The sequence below is a fragment of the Molossus molossus genome, unplaced genomic scaffold, assembly GCF_014108415.1.
Source record: "Molossus molossus isolate mMolMol1 unplaced genomic scaffold, mMolMol1.p scaffold_m16_p_24, whole genome shotgun sequence".
NCBI lineage: Eukaryota > Metazoa > Chordata > Mammalia > Chiroptera > Molossidae > Molossus > Molossus molossus.
Genome location: NW_023425360.1, coordinates 12,536,186 through 12,563,301, shown reverse-complemented (window position 1 = coordinate 12,563,301; position 27,116 = coordinate 12,536,186). Strand labels below are relative to the sequence as shown.

General features: G+C 55.2%; 1 protein-coding gene across 6 annotated transcripts in view; it reads left to right on the top strand.

Moving 5' to 3' along the window:
* The window catches only part of TJP1 (tight junction protein 1), a 73,509-nt gene extending 49,736 nt beyond the window's left edge, over positions 1 to 23,773 (top strand). For 2 of the 6 annotated variants that reach the window (XM_036277831.1, XM_036277832.1), the window contains exons 18-28: positions 151 to 251; positions 3,079 to 3,429; positions 3,937 to 4,176; positions 4,776 to 5,648; positions 5,769 to 5,866; positions 9,544 to 9,768; positions 13,511 to 13,680; positions 16,652 to 17,117; positions 18,785 to 19,002; positions 19,983 to 20,126; positions 22,384 to 23,773. In XM_036277831.1, the coding sequence (XP_036133724.1) occupies positions 151 to 251; positions 3,079 to 3,429; positions 3,937 to 4,176; positions 4,776 to 5,648; positions 5,769 to 5,866; positions 9,544 to 9,768; positions 13,511 to 13,680; positions 16,652 to 17,117; positions 18,785 to 19,002; positions 19,983 to 20,126; positions 22,384 to 22,478 (2,981 nt within the window). In that variant the 3' untranslated portion in view covers positions 22,479 to 23,773. The remainder of the gene's footprint in view (positions 1 to 150; positions 252 to 3,078; positions 3,430 to 3,936; positions 4,177 to 4,775; positions 5,649 to 5,768; positions 5,867 to 9,543; positions 9,769 to 13,510; positions 13,681 to 16,651; positions 17,118 to 18,784; positions 19,003 to 19,982; positions 20,127 to 22,383) is intronic. The other 4 variants (XM_036277834.1, XM_036277833.1, XM_036277837.1 and 1 more) reach the window with 4 other exon arrangements.
* Positions 23,774 to 27,116: the final 3,343 nt, after the last annotated feature.

The following is a 27,116-nucleotide window of genomic DNA, read 5'->3' as shown; positions in this document are numbered from 1 at the left end:
TCACAGAAAGTGCTGGAATAGAATGTCAAAGGCTCGTGCCCTCCAGCGCGTCCCGCAGATGACTCAGCCCTGGTGCTCGATAGCAGGTTCAGTGAGGTCTGGCTTGGGGCAGAGTTCTGCTGTAACACTGTGCTCTTCGTTTCTTTTCAGCGACAATTAACTTAAATTCAATGAATGACGGTTGGTATGGGGCCTTGAAGGAAGCGATTCAGCAGCAGCAGAGCCAGCTGGTTTGGGTTTCTGAGGGAAAGGTAAGGGGTTTCCTACTGTTTTAACCTGTTTACTCTATTACCTAACTCATCAGAGATGCCTCTGAGTGACGTTTTCTAAATGGTTTGGTTTTTATAATTTGTATACATACAAATCATATGCAAGTTGTTTTTGATAGTAGGACATTCAGAAATTTTCTCTATTGAATGACCACTTCAGTGGTGTTCCCGCCAGCGAACTCGTAAATTATAATGAAAAGAGTGGGGTTGAGTCCGACTCCCCATCTGATGAGGGTGCCCTTGAGCCTGGCTCCGTTCCCTCCTGTGGAGGAGGGGAGCCAGCTGGGCTAGATGGTGGTCCCAGAGTGCCGCCCTCAGCACGGGACCTCAGGACTCAAGGTGAGGATAGCGGCGCTCTGAGGGCAGGGGGTGGGCACCTGCCGACGCAGCCCCGCCAGGAGAGCACGTCTCCACGGCATGTTAGACTCACAGCTGCGCCCCCCGAATTCTTACCGAGGGAGTTTTCTTTTTCACTCAGCACCTGGTAACGTTCGTACACCACACCGGGAAATGTTGGACAAAGCGATGTGTCCTTTTTGGCTTTCATTTTTTATTTTACATCCAAATGGCCAGCTTTAAATAAGTGCCCGATGTCTGCTGTCACGCTTCAGGGCTTTGGAGCAGTCTGAACGGAGAAGGACTGTTGCATTTCGCTGGGAGAGTTAATAGTTTTCTCAAAGTACGTAGTTGAAAGAACCTTGTGATTGTAATGTCTTTTATCTTCAGATCAGTACAATAGAAAGACGTTTTGGTTGCTAGGGAAGATTGAGAATATGTTTTTTTATTTTGCTCTCTGTTTTCCTGCGTTGGCCTGGCCTGGTTTCCATTGTGCTTGCCCTGCATGGCCTCCTTCCCTCCGCCTGGCTGCGGGCGCACAGGCTGCGCCGTGCACGCTGCATGCTCTGCACCTCCACCCCTCGTGCGGAACACGCAGTCTGCGGGGACGCCGGCACGCGCCAGCCGGGGCAGTGCCTGCTGCTCCCACCTGTGGGCTGTGTCAGGGCACGGGCTCTGCATCTGAGATCTGTGAGACCACTTTGAGCAACTGACGGGTCGCTGGGCCACCTGGGCTGCAGGGCAGGGCAGGGAACTCTGCACTGGACAGCAGCGAGCTGCTTCCCGGGGCCTTGGCTGCAGAGGCTCGGCCTGCCTCTGATCTCCGGGGGCAGCACAGTTCTGGTAGCGCCCTCTGCAGGTGGACTGCTCACTGCTCTCTGATTCTCGAGATGGGGTTAGCCTGTAAGCACGAGGCATGCCGTCTGCCTGTCTGAGAGGTTTTTTAGATCCTCCCGTCTTAATCTATCATTTCTCTTTGTGATGTTGTTTCCTTTCTTTGCTTGATTGCAAATAAAGGCCTAATAACTCCCCCAACTTGTTATGTGAGAAAAATAGGTTATTTATTAAGGATAGATTGATACATTTTCTGAGTCAGAAAAATTTGTTACAATTTAAATCAAGCTTGATTTATCCCACCCCCTTCCATTCAGATATATTTTACCTGACTAGATTCTGAAACTAAAACTAGTTCATTTCACATCGACTTTTCTGAGCCAACTGCTTTGATCTGGTTGCTGCAAAGAGTTCCTGTGTTCACGTCTGATAGCCTTGTGTGTTCCCTCCCACTCTTGAAAAAGCCATCCTGAAACTCTCAGCATGTAGGTACATGGCATCTCTTGGTCCCAGCAACCCATGGGTCTTGCTTGGTCTGCACTTCATGCCATGGCAGACGCCAGGTGGGTTGGTGAGCTCCAGGCTACGCCCCAAGGCTTTAAGTGTTTCCCGCCTGCTGGGCTGCAGGCTCTGAGCCCTGGCAAGGTCAGGATCCCAGTGTGCTGACAGCTAGGGGACTTCTCTCCTGCAGCGCATCGCTGCATCGCTGCGGTGGGATGCCATTGAGATGCAGTGGGAGGGCTCTGCTTCCGTGGAGTCCCACTGGCCCCAGCCCAGCAGGCGCCCCGTTGCGGACCGGAGCCCCCAGGAGGCCTGACACACCCGAGTCTTTCCTGTCAAGAAGGCAGTGATCAGGTCGGGTTCTCACAGAGCCCGGCGTGCGCAGCCCCATTCAGGGGGCTCCAGCCTTGTCTGTCCTGCAGTCTGTGTGGAAGTGAAGAAAGGTAGTCTGGGTTCTGGGTTCCAGGCCCTTCAGGGACTCTGTTCAGTCCAGGTCCTAGTTGCAGTGGAGTCTCCAGTGACCTCTGCAGCTCTTTCCTTCCTTTTCCCACAGACATTTCTCGCTCCTTTCTGGTCCACACACAAGCTCGCGTGGACTGTTCAGAATGAGCAGCTCTTCTTCTTGTCACAGAGACGCATGACTGTCCTTCCCACACCATGCATTGGACACGGCGTCTTTGAAAAATGACAGGAAGGAATTCTTTGTGAGGCGGCCAGGGCTTAGGTGATGCTCTTCCTCAACCCATTTCGTCTTCACGGCCGTTCTCACCTGCGTGCCCCGTCGGGCGCCCTTGTTTCTGAGCGTGTTGGCGAGCGCTCTCCCCGCCCTCGCTGTGGGAGCAGGCTAGTGGCTGACTGGGCTGTGTGGCCCTCAGTGGTGCCAGGAGTCCTTCCTTGTCGTCCGGGGCCAGGCCCAGAGCCCAGCTCTGTCTGCATCGCGGTCACCCATCGGGTCTCCAAGGGTGCTCTGTGTGTCTGTATGTCCGCTTGTGCAGGCTTCTTGATCGTCCTCGGCAGAAGTTCAAGAACTAGATGCAGTTGCTTCAGAGGAAGACACCCTGCACTTGCCCTCGTAACATAAAGGCCATCTCTCAAAGAACTGCTGAATAAACTTTCCATTTACTTTCATTTGACCCAGGCGGACGGTGCCACAAGCGATGACCTTGATTTGCATGATGATCGTCTGTCCTACCTGTCAGCCCCAGGTAGCGAGTACTCAATGTATAGCACGGACAGTAGACACACCTCTGACTACGAAGACACAGATACAGAAGGCGGGGCCTACACTGATCAAGAGCTAGATGAGACTCTTAATGATGAGGTTGGGACCCCCCCAGCATCGGCCATTACCCGGTCCTCAGAGCCCGTAAGAGAGGACTCCTCTGGAATGCACCATGAAAGCCAGACTTATCCTCCCTACTCAGCACCTGCTCAGCCTCAGCCAGTTCATAGACTAGACTCCCCGGGACTTAAAGCAGCCGCTCACCAGGTAAGCAGCAGGTGCGCTGTGGGATTTCGGAGTGGCGTCTAGTTAAAGAGTATGTCCTGTCCTTTGTCTACATTAAGAACTTGTTGTTGCCCAGCCAGTGTGGCTCAGTAGATGGAGCATCCTCCCATGGACTGAGAGGTCCCAGTTTGATTACCGGTCGGGGCACGTGCCTGGGTTGCAGGCTCGATCCCCAGTAGGGGGTGTGCAGGAGGCAGCTGATTGATGAATCTCTCTCACATCAATATTTCTATCTTTCTCTCTCAAAAAGAAAAATCAAAAACATTTTTTTTAATTGTTAATTTTGAGTTGAGAATACCCAAGACTTAATCCTAAATTCTGTGTGTCAACCTTACACGGCAGTGACCTGAATGTTTTGTTTTTTAATGTAGGACCTAAAGTCTAGTTTTGTTATTCAGCACTCTTACAATGTACGTCTGCCGGCGCGATCAGGATGTGGGAAGTTAGCGGGAAACAGACACTATTTGAAATGTTTTAAACACTTCACAGAAAGCAGAAGCCTCGTCCCCAGTCCCTTACCTTTCGCCTGAAACAAGCCCAGCACCGTCAGCCTCTGCTGTGGACCCCACTGTCGGGCTCTCCCGTGGCAGACGGGAGGAGCCCGCCCCGGCTCCGCCCGCCTCCCACCCACCGCACGCTGACTCTGTCAGAGCACCAGGTGCTGAGACAGCTCACCCCGTGCTCGGGGGCCCAGGAGCATCACTGCCGTCGCATGCAGACCCGCCACAGGTACCTGTGCTGCTCCCCACCCGCGCCGAGCAGCCCGCCCCCCGTCCCTGTGCCTGTGCCTCGCTGTGGGCGCGCTCCGGAGGCTTCCGTCCCCACAGCCTTCCCTTTGTCGTCTGCATGGCTTCCGGCGGCACACGGGTCATGGGGGACAAGCCTTCCGATTGTGGTTTCTGCTTAATATTTTTATTATTCTTATTTTGGGGTTTTCCGTGTCTTCCAGAACTCCTTGCTCTATTGTTGAGAGCCCTCGTAGACGTTTCTATGTTTTATAAATTATGGTGTCTGTTAATTTTCTTTATGATTTTCATTTTCAGTGTCCAAATCAAGGGTAATCAATGGTTCAGTGCATTAATTTTAATTTTCTACTTAATCGAATAATTCCCTTCACTTCCCTTTTCATTTAGCACATGCTAGAACATAAAGCTCCTACTTGCGTTATAAATTTTGAGTTTTCACTTCAACTGTCTTTTTCCGCTAATCTCTCTCTGCCCTGGTAGTAAGCGGTGGGGCCATTTTTGCAGGTTAAATTGTAGCTTTGTCTGTTGAAATAGCCCAGAGTCAGACGCAAGCCTGGGTGCTCACGCGTGGTTTTCCTGCAGGTGCACAGAAAGGACCCCTATCCTGAGGACATGATAAGGCAGAACCACGTTCTGAAGCCACCAGCCGTTGGTCACCTGGGGCAGAGGCCGGACAAGGAGCCTAGTCTGAGCTACGAGCCCCAGCCGCAGTACCTGGAGAAACAGGCCAGCAGGGACCTGGAGCAGCCCACATACAGATACGACCCCTCGGGCTACGCGGACCACTTCCCTCGAAACCTAAGCCGCCGTCTGCGCTACGAGGAGCGCGTCCCGGCCTACGACGACCACTGGTCCTACTACGAGGACCAGCAGCCGCACCAGCCTCGGCCTGCCTTCGAGCATCAGCACCCGCGGGACCCGGACTCCAGGCAGCTCCCCGAAGAGCCTTCCGAGCGAGGGTATTTCCCACAGTTTGAAGAGCCAGCCCCTCTGTCCTATGACAGTCGGCCCCGCTATGACCAGCCACTCCGAACCTCCACCCTGCGACATGAAGAGCCGCCAGCGCCTGGCTATGACGTGCACCATCACTACAGGCCGGAGGCACAGCCCCCTCCGGCAGCAGGCCCCAAGACCGTGGAGCCCAAGCAGTATTACGACCAGTTCCCACGCAGCTACGAGCAGGCTCCGGCGCAGGGCTTTCCCTCCAAGGCGGGCCAGTACGAGCCTCCCCATGGGGCCGCGGTGGTCGCGCCTCTGCCACCCGCCTCGCAGCACAAGCCGGAAATCCCACCTCCCAGCACCAAACCACTGCCCCCACCCCCAGCTCTGACCGAGGAGGAGGAAGACCCAGCCATGAGGCCACAGTCTGTGCTCACGAGGGTGAAGATGTTTGAAAACAAAAGGTCTGCGTCCTTGGAGAGCAGGAAGGATGAGAACCACCCCGCCGGCTTCAAGGTACACGTGGCTGTGTCGCCCGCCTGGGCGCGTGCGGTGGAGCAGCCCAGGTGGGTCTCGGGCCTCCCCCAGCGAGCCTGGTCTGTAACGATCTGGGGCGTGTTTGTCTTGTTTTTGCAGCCTCCAGAGGTAGCAGCTAAACCTCCAGGGGCTCCCGTCGTTGGTCCTAAAGCCATTCCTCAGAGTCAGTTCAGTGAGCACGACAAGACACTGTACAGGTGGGTGCATGTCTGGTGTTCATGTGTCGACTGGATGGCCAGGAACCTGACTGCGTAGACACTGAGCACACCTCCAGTCAGTAGAGAGAAAGAGCAAGGGAGAGAGTCTCAGTCCTGGAGTGAGGACCACCAGCCTTTCCAGCTCGCGCGATGGCCGGGAGAGCACAGCGGAGGGTCTGCTGCTCCACAGCCGGCCCCGTGGTAGCTCAGGGACAGCGGAGGGTCTGCTGCTCCACAGCCGGCCTCGTGGTAGCTCAGGGACAGCGGAGAGTCTGCTGCTCCACAGCCGGCCTCGTGGTAGCTCAGGGACAGCGGAGAGTCTGCTGCTCCACAGCCGGCCTCGTGGTAGCTCAGGGACAGCGGAGGGTCTGCTGCTCCACAGCCGGCCCCGTGGTAGCTCAGGGACAGCGGAGGGTCTGCTGTACTCCACAGCCGGCCCCGTGGTAGCTCAGGGACAGCGGAGGGTCTGCTGTACTCCACAGCCGGCCTCGTGGTAGCTCAGGGACAGCGGAGGGTCTGCTGCTCCACAGCCGGCCCCGTGGTAGCTCAGGGACAGCGGAGGGTCTGCTGCACTCCATAGCCGGCCTCGTGGTAGCTCAGGGACAGCGGAGGGTCTGCTGCTCCACAGCCGGCCCCGTGGTAGCTCAGGGACAGCGGAGGGTCTGCTGCTCCACAGCCGGCCCCGTGGTAGCTCAGGGACAGCGGAGGGTCTGCTGCTCCACAGCCGGCCCCGTGGTAGCTCAGGGACAGCGGAGGGTCTGCTGCTCCACAGCCGGCCTCGTGGTAGCTCAGGGACAGCGGAGGGTCTGCTGCTCCACAGCCGGCCTCGTGGTAGCTCAGGGACAGCGGAGGGTCTGCTGCTCCACAGCCGGCCTCGTGGTAGCTCAGGGACAGCGGAGGGTCTGCTGCTCCACAGCCGGCCCCGTGGTAGCTCAGGGACAGCGGAGGGTCTGCTGCTCCACAGCCGGCCCCGTGGTAGCTCAGGGACAGCGGAGAGTCTGCTGTACTCCACAGCCGGCCCCGTGGTAGCTCAGGGACAGCGGAGGGTCTGCTGCTCCACAGCCGGCCTCGTGGTAGCTCAGGGACAGCGGAGGGTCTGCTGCTCCACAGCCGGCCCCGTGGTAGCTCAGGGACAGCGGAGGGTCTGCTGCTCCACAGCCGGCCCCGTGGTAGCTCAGGGACAGCGGAGGGTCTGCTGCTCCACAGCCGGCCCCGTGGTAGCTCAGGGACAGCGGAGGGTCTGCTGCTCCACAGCCGGCCTCGTGGTAGCTCAGGGACAGCGGAGGGTCTGCTGCTCCACAGCCGGCCTCGTGGTAGCTCAGGGACAGCGGAGGGTCTGCTGTACTCCACAGCCGGCCTCGTGGTAGCTCAGGGACAGCGGAGGGTCTGCTGCTCCACAGCCGGCCCCGTGGTAGCTCAGGGACAGCGGAGGGTCTGCTGCACTCCACAGCCGGCCTCGTGGTAGCTCAGGGACAGCGGAGGGTCTGCTGTACTCCACAGCCGGCCTCGTGGTAGCTCAGGGACAGCGGAGGGTCTGCTGCTCCACAGCCGGCCCCGTGGTAGCTCAGGGACAGCGGAGGGTCTGCTGCTCCACAGCCGGCCCCGTGGTAGCTCCCGGGTCTGCTGCTCCACAGCCGGCCTCGTGGTAGCTCAGGGACAGCGGAGGGTCTGCTGCTCCACAGCCGGCCTCGTGGTAGCTCAGGGACAGCGGAGGGTCTGCTGTACTCCACAGCCGGCCTCGTGGTAGCTCAGGGACAGCGGAGGGTCTGCTGATCCACAGCCGGCCTCATGGTAGCTCAGGGACAGGGATCTTGGAAATAACATTTTTCTAGCAAGTGATTAAAATGAAAATTTTATTTATTGATTGATTGTACATGCCCCTAGCAGGAACCGAACTCGAGACTCTTCTGGTCCACAGCTGACGCTCCAACCGCTGAGCCAAACTGGGCCAGGGCTAAAATGAAAATTTTAAAGCTCTAACACTTGTAGTATGATTTTTAGCTTTAAAAGTGCTTTCAAACACGCAGACTCTTAGTTTTGAGGGGTAAGGAAACAGATTCAGACTGGCCCAAACGACAGATCACTCGTGTACTGAGCACGGCCGGTGGCTTGCCCCTCGCCAAGCCTGGAGAGCAGTGCAGGTGACGGCAGGACTGGGCAGGGGGAGCGGAACCCGCCGCTGGGCCCTTGGCGTGGCCTCGTGAGCTGCTCCTAGGGGACAGCGTGGGCAGGAGTACAGCTTCCGCCTGACTGACGCTCCCCTTCCTCACTCTTGTGCTCGTACTGAAGAGGAACCGTGTGACGTGCACGTCTTCCTCCTGTTCAGTCCTGTCTTGAAATAGTGCTTCTCGGGAAATTGTGAGCTCTCATGGCGTCTCCTTTAGCCCGTGTGGTTAGCAGACGGGCTGTTACATAAAATAAACTTGTAAGAACTGAAGCTTGGCCCTTGTTTGATGCAAAACCTGGTCACATTTTTGTTGTTGTTTGTTTTTTTTACCCTCACCCAGGGACATTTTTGCATTTACCTTCAGATAAAGCAGGAGAGAGAGAGAAACATTGATGTGAGGGGGACACATTGACTGGCTGCCACCCACACGACCCCAAGCGGGGCTAGGGACAAACTGCAACCGAGATACATGCCCTTAGCGGGAACCGAACCCAGGTCTCTCTGGTCCGCGGGCCAATGCTCTAACCCTTGAACCAGACCAGCCAGGGCTGGTTACGTGTGTTTTGATTCCAGGTTTCTAAAATGTGCTAAGCAGAGCATACACCATGATGTATTCATTTGCCTAATAACTTACTTTCATCCTGGCTGGTTTGGCCCAGTGGTTAGAGGTCGGCCTGCGGTCCAAAGAAACCCAGGTTCGGTTCCCGCTAAGGGCATGTACTCCGGTTGCAGGTTGTCCCCGGCCCTAGTTGGTCTGCGAGTGGCAGCCACTCGATGTGTCCCTTTCACATTCATGTTTCTCTCTCTCTCTCTTCCTCTCTCTCCCTCCCACTGTACCTGAACAAAAAATGGAAAAATGTCTTCGGGTGAGGATTAAATAAATAAATAAATAACTTTCTTCCCCTTCTGCTTTCTGTGCCCTTTGGACTTGACAAAGCTATTTCCTTATAGGAGGATCACTTGATCCTGGATTAGAGTTCTTAAAAATCGCCCACCCTCGACCTGTGGTTGCCGTGTCTGTGCCGGGTCAGGGCTCATGCCCAGGCTGTGGGCCAGATCCCCAGGGGGGAGCATGCAGGAGGCGGCCAGTCGATGTTCTCTCTTATCGATGTGTCTTTCTCTTTCTCTCCCTTCTTCTCTCTAAAAAATCTTTTTTAAATTGGGGCACCCTCTCGGCTGTTCCTCGGTGCCGGTGTGGGTGAGTGTGCTGGAGAAGTTCTCCACCGTGTGACTTCACTTCTTGTTCTTTTTCTGATTAACGCTTTTAACCTGCTGTGCGGCCTCTTGCCGACGGGTGGTTGTGAGCTTCATAGATGGTGTCCAGAAGCATGGCCGGAAAGGGCTGCCTCGGGAGCCTCGTGTGAAGACGGAGGTCACGTCCATTCTCGGGCTGCTCGGGGAGGTCCTGAGTGATCAGCCGGCAGTGAGGGGCAAGACGAACGGTGTGTCTCTTCCGCTGTCTTTGTGAAATCAACCCCTAAAAGCTGTCCCGTTTGCCATTCATTGTCAGGATCCCAGAACCTCAGAAACCTCAGCCGAAACCCCCTGAAGACATTGTTCGGTCCCATCATTACGATCCCGAGGAAGATGAAGAGTATTACCGGAAACAGCTCTCCTACTTCGACCGAAGGAGCTTCGAGAACAAGCCGCCCACACACGCTCCTGCAGGCCACTCCGAGCTGGCCAAGCCGGCGCGCACTCAGCATCAGCCAGACCTTTCTAGTTATTCTTCGAAGTGAGTTGTTTCACAGGGTCACCTTCTGTGAGCGAGATGACACGTGAAGGTCCGATTGCGTCTCGTGGAGTCAGGCCCGTGCGGTTGGGTCTACCTGGAAGGAAGTGGCTGAGTGCGTAGTGCACGCTCTCTGTAGGCCCGGGGTCAGCGTGGGCCCCCTTCTAGCTCCAGGCAGTGTGCGTTCTTGGTTCATCTCTGACGGCACATACGTGGAGTTTTGCGTTAGGAACAGGTGTTAGAAAGAATAAGCTGTGGACTGGAGTTTCTCCAGTCGGTGCAGCACAGGCAGTGCTGGTTCCTTTCCTTGTTTTCTGTTTCTTTGTTTTTAACTCTAAAAACGGAGTGTTGGGGTGACATTGTTGGAGGAAAGGTAGCATTTGTTTTTTCAAGACGAGAAAGAGCTTGTCTTTCTTTACAATTGGAGTGGGGGTGGGGAGCTTTACAGATTTTTGGTCCAGTGTGCACACCAGGAAACCACGCCCCAGTGAGGGACGCGACGGCCAGAGCTGGCAGTGAACCCCAAGTTGTTGGACCCTCCCTGTTGTCATCTTCCTTCCCTGGGCTGTTCATTTGCCCCTGGTGGGTTTTGTTGGGGTACGGTCTCACTTGTGCCTGTGTGGGTTCCTCTTTCCTGCTGGATCTGCATCTCTGGTTGAACCCTGAGTTGGGGGGACTGAGTCCTGAGAGGGGTGTAAACACACAGGCACAGGTGGGCTCAGGCTTCAGCAAAACCGACCCACAGAAGGAAGGACAGAGGTGGGTTTATCATGAGGAATTTGCTTACATTCGGGGGACCTGGCTCAGCACGTCCTAAGTCCCTGCGTCCGGAAGAGATCGGACAGACATGCTTGGAAGTCTCGGAGCTCAGGGAAGCCTGGGTGCTCCTTAAAAGAGCCCGTCCAGATCATCTTCCCTGTAATTAACTCAAAACGCAACAGGCTAGAGACATGAGGTTCGAAGTTCCCTCCGTAGCAGCACTGCACTGGTGTGTGAGTAACTGACTAGAGTCCACCAGGCCGCAGGCACACCAGAAAGCCGCCCGGACCACAGGTCTGGATTTGAGCCCATATCCACTTCGTCCGTTCAGCTGTCCACAGAGAAGGCAGTTGGTGAGAAGTTCAGGGGCAGACTCGGGGTGCTGGGGTTCAGTTCACGCAGACAGGGCCTCTGCTCCCCACCACAAGGTAGAGAGGGGCCCAGAGTGTGTGTACAGAGGTGAGCTCAGCGTGGGGCCGTCAGCAGCTCCCCTTCGCCCAGGCGGAGGCCCGGCCTTGTAATCATCAGATGCATTCGTTCCTGTTAGAAGAGGATCCAGTGGGTAGCGTAAGGAGAGCGATTTTACTGATCCTTTTACCTACTTGGTGACTACAATACAAACTAAAGAAAACTACAGGTAGGGCTAAAGTTTTGCTGGGAAATCAATTAGCAAGGCATTTTTGGTTTTCTGGGAGGAAGACAACGCAGTTGTGATCTGTGACTTTCAGGCAGGGTCTAGGACGCCGCTCAGTGTCTGGTGGGGGGCTCGGAGCTACGTTGCGATGGAACTACGTTGCGATGGAGCTACATTGCGATGGAGCTAAATTGTGATGGAGCTACGTTGCGATGGAGCTACGTTGCGATGGAGCTACGTTGCGATGGAGCTACGTTGCGATGGAGCTACATTGCGATGGAGCTCCGCGCAGGGCACGGTGTCCTAGGAGCCAGCCGCCCTGAGTTCCCGCACACGGCTCCGGGGCTGGTGGTGGCGGGTCAGAGGCTCAGTAAAAATGGACGGGGAATGCGATGGGCGCCAGCCTGCCCTTCCCCCCTCTGGCGCAGGGTCCGGAGGAGGTGTGCCCTGCAGAGAGGATGGGGAGCGGGGCGAGGGCCCTGGAAGGCGACTCCAGGAGAAGCGGTTTCTGTGCTTCCCTGCTACGCTTTCGCCTCATTCATGACTGGAAAATGGTTTAACCTGTGGGACCCTCTTTGTCCTACGTTTCAAAACGGTTTGCTGTTTGTCACCAACAGATTGCCTACAGGCCTGTACTTCCTGAAGTAGAATACAGGAAGAGCAGCGTTCCCTCCTTCTGGGTAACGTGCTTATTTTCCAGTGGAAAGCCCCCCCAAAGTGGTGGGAATCAGGGGAGAAGTCCTCACTATTAGCACAGGACAGGTGCCCCAGAAAGCAAGCCGATGGCACCCCATCTTACAGTTCGGGAGAGCTGGGCTGGAGCTGGGAAGATTGAGCGATAGCATCTCAAAGCAGGTTACCGCCTCAGGCACGGGTTGTCTGGGGACAGTCTCCCGCCGGTCCGGGCTTGTGCCCGGCCGGAGACCTAAGCGTAAGATTTATGTGCTGGGCCTTCAACAGAGCATCTTGTCCTCACCCAGAACCTGCGGTTATCCGAGGGGTTTACTTCCTTTCTGGGTCCCCACTGCGGGGAGGGGCACACATGTCGTGGCGCTCACTGTTAGCACCAGAGTGGGGGCGGGAGGCGGGACAGGTCACTGGGGGTGGATGGCCTGGTGGTCTCTCTAGCTAACTGGGCGTCAGTGATGTTTCTAGACCGAGTTAATTTAAAAAAGGTGGGTGTGTGTCTTCTGGTCGATATTTTAAAATGACATTTTAGTTCCCTTTGCTACAAATTTCTTAGTCAGATTGACCATTTCCTTCCATTTTTCTGCTGCACTTGCTTTGCCGTCACCTAGATTTCTTGGCTCTTACACTAGCTATGACTACTTGAAAAGGAACGTCAAGTGGTAAGACTGGCACGCGTGCCGCTGTGCTCAGGTGTCTCCTGCCGTGTCATTGGCGTTATGTGCACTTCCAGATTGACCGTCCCCTTCAAACCTCAATCTAAATGTGGACAGCAAGCTAACGGCCTGGTTTTAAAGCCAGTGACAAAACAAAAGTCTTCTGTGGACGTCCATGTGTGTCTGTGGTTGGTGCACACAAAGCCAGTGTGACGTGGCGCTCTGCAGAGGTGTGGATGGCAACGTGGCGGTCATGGGTCTCTGAAAGGTTCTTGTGTGTGTTTCATGTGTCACACGGTGACAGTGGGCAGTCTGAGAAGATAAGCACTCGGCACAACTGGGCTTGAACGAGCCCTGTGACCTTCAGCAGTGTCGGCAACTCTCACTGCTGCGAGCCAGCCTGGACCCGGCCCAGCGAGGGCCAGCCTGAACCAGGGCTCTCGGCTCCGGTGTCCTGGACACGGCCACTCGTTCACGCACATACTGTCCCTGGTGCTTCAGACAGGGTTCGGACAGTTGTCTCTGAGACCCTGACAGCCCAGAAAGCCAAAAACATGTACTGTCCGACCTTAACTGGAACAACTGACCGACCCTGTCTGACACCACTCTGCGCTGCCCAAGTGTGCCAGGCACCAGCCCTGCACCTTAGGTACGACTTGGAAGTGACTCCAAGGGACATTTGGGCCAATGAATATTTTTGAAAATATTTGCAAAACTTTCTTAAATTGTAAACAACACAGTGAAACATTACGAGCACACCCAGAATTCCGCCTGCCTCCTGGTTGCCATCATGCTGGGTGTCTCCTGGTGTTCTTAACGTGCCTGTGCTGTCTTTGCCTCTGTTGTGCTGGTGAGGGGTGGGTTCGTTTGCCTGTTTTGATAGCGTAGTTGTAGTCATGAGAAAAAACTGTGAAATTACTAGATTTTTTTTTTAACTTAGAGAATGAGAACTTGTCTTGTTCATGTAAGTCCATTTTCAGGTGTTGGCATTGTCTTCATGTTTTCACAGGGGAAAGTCCGTTGATTCTGATGCTGTGGACAGATCCTTTGGCGAGAAGCGCTATGACCCCGTCCAGGCCACGCCGCCCCCTCCCCCGCTGCCCTCCCAGTACTCCCAGCCCCCTGCGCTGGGCTCCAGCTCCTCGCTCCACACCCATGCTAAAGGAGCCCATGGGGAAGGTAGGCCACTCGGAGTTGGCAATGCCACTATACTAGAGTAATATTTACAAAATTAAATTCTCAAGTCTAAGAAAAGTGTTTTTATATATATAAGAAATAATACAGCCTGGCTGGTGTGTCTCAGTGGATAGAGCGTCATCCCATGGACCGAGAGGTCCTGGTTCAACTCCCAGTCAGGGCATGTGCCCGGGTTGCAGGCTCGATCCCCAGTAGGGGGCGTGCAGGAGGCAGCCAGTTGATGTTTCTCTTTCACATCCATGTTTCTTGCTCTAAAAAAAAATCAATAAGAATGTTTTTTGTTTGTTTGGTTTTTGTTTTTAATCCTCACCCGAGGATATTTTTCCATTTATCTTCAGACAGAGTGTGAGGGGGAGGGAGAGAGAGAAAAACATCAATGTGAGAGAGAGAGATTGATTGGTTGCCTCCCGCATGACCCTGACCAGGGCTGGGAACAAACCACAACCGAGGTGCCCTTGACTGGAATCGAACCTGTGACTGACTCTTTGGTCCACAGACCGACATACTAACCGATGAGCCAAACTGGCCAGGGCCAACAAAAACATTAAAAAATAATAATAATAACACGTAGACCTGGCCAGTGTGGCTCAATTGTCTGGGTGTTGTCGCGTGCCCCAAAAGGTTGCCAGTTCCCTTCCCGGCCAGGGCCAGGCCAGGGGTTGTTGCGCTCTCACATCAATGTTTCACTCTCTCTTCCTCTCTCTAAAAATCAATAAAAAGATTTTAAAAAGTTAAAAAACCCTGATATTAAACAAAAAGAAAGAAAGAATACGAACACCATCTAAGCTGGGAACAGTGAAAACAGGGTTTTGATAGAAGTGCATCACCTGCTTTATGACTGCCCATTCTTTACACTGAACAAGCCTTCACTGAGTGTACTTGACTGCGTTCTATTAGAGCAGCTCAGTTTCTGGAAGTAGTTTTGTTTCCCAGTATGTCCGCTCTAAGTATTTGAATGGTGGTTTGTAAAAATTATTGTTATATTCCCTCATCACCCTGGACACAGGAAAGATGTAAAGTTTCACCCAATATGTATCCTTTGGCACGTTGCCTCTTGCACTTACGTTCTGTAGCAAAATCTCAACACAGTGGATGACAGAGATCCAGTCCCTTAGTTTTGGTAGCTGAGTCCTTGCTGCCCTCCTCCTGGGCCAGCCCCTCTGCCCCCTCCCGCTCCCCTCAGCTCCCTCCTCCTGGGCCAGCCCCTCTGCCCCCTCCTGCTCCCCTCAGCCCTCCCCGCTCCACAGAGCCCTTCCCTCTACGTGCAGACTGCAGACTCGGAGCCGCCTGTTTCCTTGTCGAAAGCCCCTTGTTTGGACCCTGCTGCCTCTCCAGACTGCCCTCATGTCTCCTTTGTCTCCTTGCCTTTCATCAGACTCCCTGAAGTGGAACCTGTTCCCTCCACCTCCCAACACCCCTTTTCTTATTTGGTCCTTTCAAAAAAAAAAAAAAAAAAGCCATATTTGCCCTCAGAATATACCACAACTTATTTTTCTCCTGTTGACATTTTGCTGCTACAAACAGTACTTCTATTGTATACGTAAGAGTCAGATTCCAGGCCAGGTCTCAACCAGACAGGTTGCAGCTGTAGATTGATCGGATTTTCTTAACACCCCGTCAGGTCTGCAGGCAGTTTCACCTCCTACTTTCCAGTGCTCATGCCTTTCACTTCTTTTCCTCGCTTTCCACTAAAATGCTGGGTGGAATGATGACAGCAGACGTCTCCGCTGCTCCCGTCTCCGGGAGGAGGAGGTGACGTGTCAGCTCTGGGGCGCTGGCGGCGGGGTTTGTAACGAGCTGCCTTCTGTTAGGTTCAGGGCGTCGTCCTGTCCCCGCCTCGCCGAGATCCTTGTGTCAGATGTTGTTTGTGCAGGTGTGAAAGGTGCTCATGAGATTTTCCTCCTGTGTTCTGTTACTGGAGTAAGTTATGTTACGATGTTCACAGGAGTTTGGGTTTATGACTTCCTTTTCTCAGAATGTCTGTGCCTGGTTCTGGTGTTAGGTTCTGCAGGTTTCATAAAAGAGCTGGGACATGCTCCTTCTTTCTCTCTTTTCTGAAAGAGTTGGAGTGTTGAGGATATTTTTTCACTTATCTTCAGATAGAGTGGGAGGGAGGGAGAGAGACAGAAACATTGACTGGTTGCCTCCCATACAACCCCAGCCGGGCCAGGGACAAACCGCAACTGAGGTAGGAGCCCTTGACTGGAATCGAGCCCGCGACTTGTTGGTCCTCAGACCGACACTAATTGCTGAACCAGCTGGCCAGGGCGTGGGCTGCTATTTTCTGCGTAATTATCTCGTGGATCCGGTTGCCTTGGTTTCACCGTGCCAACGGTGGCACGTGGGAATTCCTGCGCATCCCGTCCTCTGACCCTGGGCATCGCCAGACTTAAGTTTTGCTAATCTGATGGGTGTGAAAGGGTTTTGTTTTTTTTGGAGTTTGCATTTTCCTGATCCACAGTGAGGTGGTTTGGATACTGGCCAGTGTAGTTTTCACCTCCGTCCAAGTCTGAGCCCATCTTCCTGTGAGGTTGAGTCTTTCCTACGACGTGTAGGTGTTCACGGGATGGGGATCCTAATTCTTTATCAGGTGGACGTTGTTCATAGTTTCCCCCAAAGTGTGGCCTTTCTCTTGACTCTAGTTACACTGAGTTTTCAGTACTGATTTTTTTAAATCAGCCAAATTCGTCATTCTGTTCCAAATTTGCTGTGACGTTGGGGATGGCCAGTCTCTGGACCCGCGGCAGCATGGCCCTGACTTGGCGGCGGGAGGCGCCCACAGACCCGTGTCCACGCAGCCCCCCGCAGCGTCGCGCGGCCTCCGGCGCTGAGGGGCGCCCTGACTGGTGGCCCTGAGCGGGGCCTGGGTCCCACACCAGGTTGAGTTGGAGAGAGGGCAGAGGGGCTGCGAAACCTTTTAAAGTGTTTTAAATGTGTGTTTGTTTGTTTTCAGGTAACTTAGTGTCATTGGATTTTCAGAACTCTGCGGTGTCCAAGCCCGAGCCACCCCCATCTCAGAACAAGCTGGCCGCTTTCAGACCCCTGACCCGAGAGGACCCCGCTCTGCCTGCGCTCCACCCCCAGAGAAGTTTCCCGGACAAGGCGCCCGTGAACGGGACTGAACAGACTCAGAAAGCAGTCACTCCAGCCTACAACCGCTTCACCCCCAAACCCTACACGAGCTCCGCGCGGCCGTTCGAGCGCAAGTTCGAGAGCCCCAAGTTCAGCCACAACCTCTTGCCGAGTGAAACCGCCCACAAGCCCGACGTGCCGGCCAAGGTCCCGACCTCTCCCAAAGCCCTCCTGAAGGCGCAGCCCCCCGAGTTCGACAGTGGGGTGGAGACATTCTCCATCCACGCAGACAAGCCCAGATACCAAGTGAACAACGTCGGCACCGTGCCCAGAGCCGTGCCTGTGAGGTGAGAGCCAGATCGGTGTCTGATGTGGGACTCGACGGGATTGTTCTGTTTATTTTAAATCCTCGCCAGAGGATATTTTTCCATTTATCCTCAGACAGAGTGGGAGGGAGGAAGAGAGAGAAACATCGATTTGAGAGGGACCAGGGCCGGGGACCAGAGGCACGTGCCCTTGACTGGAATTGAGTGACTCTTTGGTCCACGGGCCAACACTCTAACCACTGAGCAGGCCTGCCAGGGCTCGACAGGATAGTTTTACCTCAAACCGCTGACCACAGTGTTGGCGTCGGTGCTGTTGTGCTGACGGCCCTCGGGGGCTACGAGGTGGTGTCCATGCAACAGCCAAGCTGAGTCACGTGTGGCCGGTCGGCCTTGTCATGGCCCCATGTGACCCAGAACCGAGGTTGAGTGACGCTGCGGTTCGCCCAAGGTCGCACAGCTAGGGTGTGGAAGCCTGCGTCCAGCCCTGGTCATCTGACCCCAGCCTTGCTCTTCAGCCGTGGCTTCATCCCACGGCCCAGTGGCCTCAGGACACGGGCGGTGGGAAAGAAGGGAGGCGTAGGCTCAGCTGTGAGCTGAGAGCCGGATCCGTGTCATCTGATTTGGGACCCGACGGGATAGTTCTGCTTATTTCGCAGCGGCAGCTGGCGATGAGTGAGCGCCTGCTGTCTGAGCAGAGGACAGAGGGCCCCGGAGCCACCCTCCCGGGGTCCTTCTCTGGGGCTGACCCGGCCTGTGCTGGCCACACGGAAGCTCACCTCAGCCCCCAGACCCTCTCAGCCCGAGCCTGCCTCCCAAGAGCGGGGTGCGCATGGGCTCGAGGGCTTCCCTCCCAGGAGGGGGGGGGGTCCACGGCTGCTGGTGGTTGCTGTGTGCTGCTGTCTCCGAGGGTGTCGACCTGTCACCTGGTGGGACGGGGAGGCCTTGCCTTTGGCCGCAAGGGCGCGGGACTGGAGTGCTGAGGGGAGGCCCAGGGCACACCGCCCTGGGGGTGGGACCTGGTTAGTGCATCGCATTGGCCCCAGGTGCCGGCCGCTGTCTGGTGCACTGTTGTCCTGTGTGTCACAGAGGGAAAGTGGAGCCACCAGCTCAACCGGGACTGGACATCAGTTTGGTTTTTTTTAATCCTCATTTGAGGACATTTTTGTATTTTTCTTCAGATAGAGCGGAGGGAGAGAGAGGAAGAGAGAGAGAAACATTGATGTGAGAGAGACACATCATGTGACCGCCACCCACACGACCCCAACCAGAGCCGGGTACGTGCCCTTAGTGGGAACCAACACTGGCACTCTCTGGTCCGCGGGCCTACGCTCCAACTGCTGAGCCAGACTGGCCAGGGCTGGACATCACTTTCAAAGCACTAGTTTTGCGGATGTTGAAACGCACTCGATACTGATGAACTGCAGTCGTTGGGCGAGCAAGGTACCTGGCTTTGTACATTCTGGTTTAAAAATCAGTGATAAAGGTGACTTGATTAGTTACCTTCTAAAATGCAGTTGATTTCTCCAGGAAGAACCTTAGCAGTTAGCACTGTGAGTAAAATGTGTCACTGAAATGCCACCCGCTGGAGTAAAGACCTGAGAAAGACAATGAAAGGTGGCCACCGATGGCTGTAGTCACGAGAGGCCTGTGTGGGCTGGAGGGGACTCACCAGCCGTTTCTGAACTCAGTCCTTCAGCTGTGGAAGAGGATGACGACGAGGACGGGCACACCGTGGTGGCCACAGCCCGAGGCGTGTTCAACAGCAACGGAGGGGTGCTGAGCTCCATCGAGACCGGCGTCAGCATCATCATCCCGCAGGGAGCCATTCCGGAGGGCGTGGAGCAGGAGATCTACTTCAAGGTCTGCCGGGACAACAGCATCCTCCCGCCTCTCGATAAGGAGAAAGGTACCTGTGTGTTCCTCGGCTCGGCTTTCCTGGCTCAGCTGCCTGTGAGCGCAGACAGGGCTCAGCGGAGAGGTCTGTCCAGACCCTCCTGCTCCGTGCAGGCCAGGCGAGCACGCTCCTCTCTCAGAAGGGCTCTCCGGGCAGCCCTGTGCAGGGAGAGCCGGGCGGTGTCACGGCCCGCGGCCGGGCTCCACAACGAGGCCGCGGGGTGGGGGTGGTGCTGGACCTTCCACGTGGGCGTTTCCCTTCACGTGTGAGGGGCAGGCGACAGGCCACTGGGCTCCTCCTGTCCGCCAGGCACCTTGGCCAACCTCCCCAAACTCGCGTTGGAGTCCCTCACCCCTTCCTTCTCGATGGCTCAGGCCGCACCCACTCGGCCAGGCTCTGCTGGGTGCCTGTCGCCTGCAGGGGAACCTCACAGCCCCAGCCCCAGCCCCAGCAACAGTCAGCGGCGGGTGGAGTGCCTTGCCTGTCAGGCATCGCAGTGCGTTTCAGAGCTCCGGGCTCCTTAGGGAACCGGGGTGCTGCTGTCCTGGTCTCCCTGGCTGTCAGGATGACACGATGACCGTGGGGACGGCCTCTTTAGGAGTCGTCCAGCACTGCTTCCCTGCCGTGCGCGCATCGCTGTGTGACGGTTGGCCAGAGAGCTGACAGGTTGGCCCTGCGTAGACCCCCTTTGCCCAGGGTGTGCGCTAAAATACGAGATGTAAGTAACATGTAAAGAGTACATTTGAATGTCCTTCCTGGGTCGCCTGCGGGAGCCGCCAGCCCTGTGGCTGTCATGGGTGACAGCGTGCTGGAGTGTCCGACACAGTGCCAGCAGTGTGCTGCATTGGCACGTCGGCAGGATGTGGGGTAAATTGGGTTCAAGTGGCTGCTGGGACATTTAAAACGACGGGTGTGGCTTAGTCATGCTCCTGCAGAGGGCGAGGGGACCAGGGTGCAGAAGGGAGACAGGCTAACCTCTTCCCCACCCCCAGGTGAGACCCTGCTGAGCCCGTTGGTGATGTGTGGGCCCCACGGCCTCAAGTTCCTGAAGCCCGTGGAGCTGCGCCTGCCACACTGTGCGTCCATGACTCCTGACGGTTGGTCTTTTGCTCTAAAATCATCCGACTCCTCGTCGGGTATGCTGTCTTCACTCTGTCCTTTGGGGGCTTTGGGGACTGTCATTGATTAACCCTGGGCAATGGGGCTCCCCTGCTGTTAGTGAGCCTCCCCCTATGTCCCGTGGGCCTGTGGGCCCAGCAGCTGTGGAAGCCCTTGGTGGCCCACACTGCCCTGAGCTCGGACGGTCTGGCCAGAGGTTGACTGTTTCCTGGTGTTCAACAGAATTATTTCTTGTCACATTTTTTAAGATGTGAGCCCTGGCCAGGTAGCTCAGTTGGTTCAAGTATTGTCCCAGTACGCCAGGGTTTCGATTTGATCCCCAGTCAGGGCACATACAAGAGACGGCCAATGAAATGAATGCATCAGTAAGTAGAACAACAAATCAATCTCTCTTTCTCTTTCTCTCTCCCCTCACTTAAAAAAATGAATCAATAAAATAATTTTAAGAGGCAATGGGAGCATTGGTACTGCCCTACATAACGGGCATTGTCACCTCCTCCTGAAGGGACCTGGTTCCTTCATGTACTTTCTGGTTTTGGTTACTGTTCAATTTTTCAGTCTACAAAGTACATACTTCAGAGCAACCTGAAAGTCAGAGACCATTGCGTTACACTTGGCCACGGTTTCAGTGTGCAGTTCTAAGTCACTTCTGTTAGCACACTGTTTAAATGGCTGTTGGTCTTACGATCACAGTTACAAGGCTTCCATTGTGTTTCCACGCTTCTCACTTCCTCGGGTGGCCGATGAGTTACTGGTTGGAGTTTTCCGTAGTTGCGGTACCGAGCACGTGCTTGAAGCTGGTGCGGGATCCTGGGAGAGACTGTGTGCTTCTGTGTGGGCAGTAGGCAGCAGAGCCCCCTAGTGGAGAGGATAGGGGGATGTTGTCATACTGCCCAAGACAAAACGTCACATGTTAAGTGTTTCACAGGTGCCCCATTTTCTGCAGTAAGTTAATAAATTGAATTTTAACCCGCTTGATGTAAAAGCTGTTTCCTCGGGCTCCCCGGAGAAACCGTTTGTAATGTTCATCAAATCACCAGCAATAAGACAGCATCGAAAGCGTCTGAGAATCAGGTTGTAGCACGAGCTCTGAACCAGATCAGGACACGGGTCCGAGAACAGCCGTCTCCCAGCTACTCATTTATAGGTGACTTTTTTCTAGGTGGTATGTGAAGCCTACGTGACTTCTCCACTTGTTATTCCAGTATTTTATGCCACCAAACATAAGCGATTTGACTGGATTAGCACAGGAAGGAGCATCCTCACCCAGGAGAGGTGCGCTCTGTGCTGTCCTGCTGCGTGACTGGGGCTCTGGGACTGCAGCTCTGCCTGAAGTCGGGGACAGGGCGATGGCCGCTGACTGAGCCCTGACAAGAATGCGAGTACTGGCAACAAACCTGAGCCTACAGATAGGGTTTTCCAGCTTACTTCCAGTTACCCGCCCTCATTTCCTCGGGGTGCTCTGCAGCGTGCGCGAGCCCCTGTACGTCTGTGACGTGGCGTCACTCGGCAGTCTGGCTGAGCTGCGCCAGCCATGCTCAGACCTTGCTTGGGTGGCCGGCAGCCTGCTGGAGGCAGGTTCTCACCCCCGGCACTGCCGACATCTGGCCAGATGACCCTCTGCTGTGGGGACGTCCTGTGCACTGTGGGGTGCTGAGCAGCCTCCCTGGCCCCTGGTTGAGAATGGGTGCTTCCAGCACCCCTCACCTTGGACACCCCAGACACAGCCGCCCGGCCTTCCTCGCGTCCATGACACCCCCGGGCTTCAGGCCCCCACGAGCTTGCCTACACTCGGCGCCCGGGCCTGCTCCGGACTCCCGGGCTTGCGCTCGTTGGCCTGTAGTTGAGTGTGAGAAGTTGTTCTCAGCCGAGCTGGGGATCGTAGAATCACGCCCAACCCTTGGGAAGTGTGTGGGCTCTGGCACACTGCACCCCAGGCGTGTGGTCCCTGCCTCTTCCCCACTGTTGGAGCATGTGCTGTTCCGAGTCCTGGGTTCCGGTGCGTGTGCACTGAGGCACAGGCTGAGAGGTTCGGAGTGTGTGCAGAGCACATCACATCGGCTGTGACGGCTCCAGGTTACGGCGGGGGACTCGGCATCTCCCTGCCTTGCTGGGTGCCCCACCACCTCGAGTGGTCATCTAGCGCTTAGGGTTTGGGTACAAGTGCAGTATGGTAAAGAAATGGAAGGGAATTGTATCCAAATGTCTGTCTGTTGGCCTGTGGTCGCAGCGCATTGTGGCAACTGGATGACAGGGGCTTCTTTTCTCTCGTAGGTGACCCCAAAACCTGGCAGAACAAGTGTCTTCCTGGAGATCCAAATTACCTCGTGGGAGCCAACTGTGTTTCCGTCCTGATCGACCACTTTTAATTCTGAAGATAGAGAACTTGATTGATAATGTGAACTGGGGTTAAACTTACTAAATCTAAATGGAACGCTCCCTGAAGTATCGCCCTGTCCTTGGACTGATGCCGCGGGGTAGGGCTGAGCCGCTGTTTGAACCGGGACAGCTGGCGAGCATGCTCCGGCCGTGCGCCGAAAGCAGTGGGTTGGCGAGACGGTCGGAGACGGCTGCTTCGCGCGATCGTGCTTCCTGTGGTCACTGCCCGCTCCCTTACGATCCGTTCCAGTACAGCCAGGGCGTGCGTTGGAGTTCTGTCCTTCCAGAGCACTGGCCCGGCCGTGGCCCGGCCTGGCGCACACGCTTCATCTTACTCTGCATGAGGTAATAGGCACACATTTAAGAGGCACCTGGACTCTGTAACCAGCGTAGTGGATCTAACAGAAATGTACAGCAAGGGGAGTCAGCTTCGGGGCGGGGGCGAGTGAAGACAGTTACCGATTGTACGTGGACACGGCTTCTTAGGGAAGGACACCAAAGCATGTGACTGGTCCCGTGGCCTCTCTGGGTCCATAAATTAACCATATCACCAGACCTACTAACCAGCAGGAATGCCTTACCCTCCTGTTTTTAACTCTTAGGTCGCCCTCTGCGTGTGACCCAGTTTCTCTGGCTTCGTGTGCACCCAGATACTGAATCATGAAACAGGTTGAGTCCGTTGTGCTTCGGGTGGTTTCACAGTTTGGAATCACCCGGAAGAAAATGATGGTGTGATTTGGGGATTTTTTTTTTTCCATTATTTTTGGCAAGGGGCAGTGGTGGTTTTGTTTCCTGGCTATGCATTTGACAGTTTTGATGTTCTAAGGATGCTTGTACATAATGCGTGCATACCACTTTTGTTCTTGGTTTGTAAATTAACTTTTATAAACTTGACCTTTTTTATACATAAACAGAACCAAGTTTCTTAAAGCCACCTTTGTATTCTCTCCTGTACCTCTTGAGCCTTGAACTTTGACCTCGGCAGCAATAAAGCCGCATTTTTACGACACAAGGTCATTTTTTTAAGAAAAAGAATGCACAGAGTTGTTACATTTTTAAGTGCTGCATTTAAAAGATACAGTTCCTCAGAATTCTCTAGTTTGATTAAATTCTTGCAGAATCCTCCTCCTGCAGTTTGTGATGGGTTGCTGTGCCCTAAAGTGTATTTTTTTACTAACAGACGATTTATACGGCACGTCAGCACGACTCCTGTTTGGTCACACACCCACACTGTCCGGCAGCGGGTGTGGCTGAATTTCCTCGGCGGGTGTGGAAAAGTCTCCGATTTCTAAATCCACAGAATAAACTTTTTAAAATAAAGTGCTGGTTTGGTCTGTTCGCCCACTATTTCTAGTTCCGTGCCGCTTTGTGAGCCTGCTCTTTACATGCTGCCCACGCGAGGCCTGGTGGGGGGCGTGGCGCGTCCCCGTGGCCGGTGCATCCTGCCGCGGGCAGCGCCGTTGCCATGGAGGGGAGCGTGTCCGCCACGGTGCCGGGAGTGCGCGCGTGTGGACGTGTGTGTCTGGGCCGGAGAGCCTGGTCGTGTCCAGCTTTGTGTAACGGGCTTTCCCTCCGGTCACTCCGTGTGGGGGAAGAGGGACTTCTGATGGCTGGAACTGCCATCACGTGGCCATATGTATTCACCGTCACCCCTGCTGAGCTCCAGCCCTGGTCCTTGCTTTCTGGGAGGGGGGTCCCTGCGAGTCAGGTCTACACTGAGTGAACCCTCCCCTCGGGAGCACGCCCCTCGAGTCATTACTAGAGGCTGGAGGGAGGGTGGAGTTCTCCGGTGGATCCCTGAGCATGACTGACCCGCGTATCAGTAGTCCTTCCCAATACAGAAGAGTCTATTGCAGGGTCGCTGTGGGAGCCCGCTCGGGGTCCGCTGTGGTGAGCGTTTGCCGGCGGGAACTGGAGATAGCGATGCTAGTCAGGCCGTCCTGGGAACAGGAGCGGCCCGTGCGGTCCGGAGCCAGCACTGCACTCCCTCGGTGTGAAAGGCCGTGCAGGGAGGCCGTGAGGACGGAGTTGCGGTTCTGGGCAGTGAAGTTCATTCCTTGATAGACGTGATTCCGGCGGGTATGCGTGGTGCACAGCGGCGGGAAGAAGGCCCTACCTGGACCTCGGGGCTGTTTCATCGTGTGCCCTCGGACAGGGCTCAGCCAAGCTAGCAGGCTGGTGGGTGCGGGCCTCCGTGGGCCTCCATGGGCCTCCCTGGGCCCGTGGGTGCGGGCCTTCGTGGGCCTCCCTGGGCCCGTGGGTGCAGGCCTTCGTGGGCCTCCGTGGGCCTCTATGGGCCCATGGGACGGTGTGGGACGGCCAAGTGCAGAAGCCACGCTCTGTGAAACTGTTCCTAGGGTTCTTCCCTCTCCAGGAATCCCCTCTCTGGTGAGCGTTCACTCTGACCGCCCCAGCTATGGAGGAGGCCCTGCCAGGTGGGTTGGCGGGCGTGGAACCACAGGGCGTCATGCGTGGCTTCCTCCTGTGGCCCTAACGGGGCCGTGAACGGCTCGGGGTGAGAGAGGAAGTGGACTTGAAGTGCCCGCCATGCACGACTCCCTGAGCAGTGTTTTCCTGCGGGGCTCAGGGCAGACAGGCACCTGTGCCGGCCGGAAGTCTGCCGTGTCTGTCTGTGGAGGGGCAGGCCCCAGGGCCCGTCACTGGGCATTCAGTGCAGCACCAACCTGGGCACCACCAGGAAGGGGTTTGATCGTTGTTATGCAGGTTCCTGTGAGGTGACATTAAGATTCAGACATCTGTGTCCTCGTCTGATCACAGGAGTCTTTTTATTTATTTATATTTTTTATTCCTCACCCAAGGATACTTTTTTTTTTTTTTTTATCCTCCCCGAGGACATTTTTTCCATTTTTTTGTTTAGGTAGAGTGGGAGGGAGAGAGAGAGAGAGAGAGAGAGAGAGAAACATCGATGTGAAAGGGACACATCGAGTGGCTGCCACCCGCACGACCAACTAGGGCCGGGGACAAACTGCAACCTGGTACGTGCCCTTAGCGGGAACCAAACCCGGGTCTCTCGGGACCGCAGGCCGATGCTCTAACCACTGAGCAAAACCGGCCAGGGCCCAAGGCTACTTTTCTGTTTATCATCAGATAGAGTGGGAGGTAAGAAGGGAGGAACCGCGATGTGATAGAGCCACGTCGACTGGTTGCCTCCCGCACGACCCGACCAGGGCTGCGGACGAACAGCAACCAAGGTGTGTGCCCTTGACCAGAATTGAACCTATGGCTTGTTGGTCCGCTGGCTGATTCTCTAACCACTGAGCCAGAGCGGATCACAGGAGTCTTTAAAAAAAAAAATAAGACCTTTTGCCGCCCTGGCCAGTTTGGCTCAGCGGTTAGAGCATCAACCTCCGGACCAGAGACCCAGGTTCGATTCCGGCCTAGGACACGTCCTTGGTTGCAGTATGTCCCCAGCCCTGGTTGGGGTCGTGCAGGTGGCAGCCAGTCGATGGGTCTCTCTCATATCGATGTTTCTCTCTCTCCCTCCCACTCTGAAGATAAATGCAAAAATGTCCTCGGGCGAAGATAAAATAAAAATAAAAACAGAACTTTTTCCAGCTGATGGGAAACGGGAACCATATCAGAAAGACTGCGCGTGTGGAAGAACCGAGGTACCGTGGTTGGTGAGGGATGAAGAGGCCACGTGGGAAGGAATGTGGCGGCCCCGGGCCCCGGGCTGAGAACCAGAAAGGAAAGGAATGTTCTGTCCTGCAGCCACACACAGCTGAAGCCTGCCAGCCCCTGAGTAAGCTCGGAAGTGGAGTCTTCCCTCACGTTGCCAGATGACACCCGGCCCGGCCAGCACTTTGGTTTCAGCCTGTGAGACCCTGAGCAGAGACCGCAGCTGAGCTAATGGGCCCGACCTATAACCTGTCGTAAGCTGCTAAATTTTCAATAATCTTCGACATCCGTAGAAAGCAAAGACATCATTTCTCCTTTTTTTTTTTTAAATCCTCACCCAAGGACATTTCTGCATTTATCTTTAGATAGAGCAGCAGGGAGAGAGAGAGAAACATCGATGTGAGAGAGACACATTGAATGGCTGCCACCCACACGACCCCAACCAGGGCCGAGGACAAACTGCAACCGAGGTACGTGCCCTTAGCGGGAACCGAACCCAGGACTCTCGTCCGCAGGCCGATGCTCTAACCGCTGAGCCAAACCGGCCAGGGCCATTTCTCCTTTTCTGAAAAAGGAAATGGGGAGCAAAGCTGGGGACTTGTCTGTAAACTTGACCTTTTTTTTTAATCCTCACCCAAAGATATTTTTAAAACATTTATCTTTAGACAGTGTGGGAGAGAGGGAGGAAGAGAGAGAAACATTGATGTGAGAGAGACACATTGAATGGCTGCCACCCACACGACCCCAACCAGGGCCAGAGACAAACTGCAACCGAGGTACGTGCCCTTAGCAGGAATTGAACCAGGACTCTCTGGTCCACGGGCCAACGCTCTAACCGCTGAGCCACACCGGCCAGGGCCTGACCCTTTTTTCTTAAAATACTTTTACCTCTGAATCTTCCCTGGACACTGGATGCGGTCGTTCCAAGTCCGCGCTGTTGGCGGTATCTACATTGTTTTTTTTCAGCACTTTATTTAGATTAGACCCGG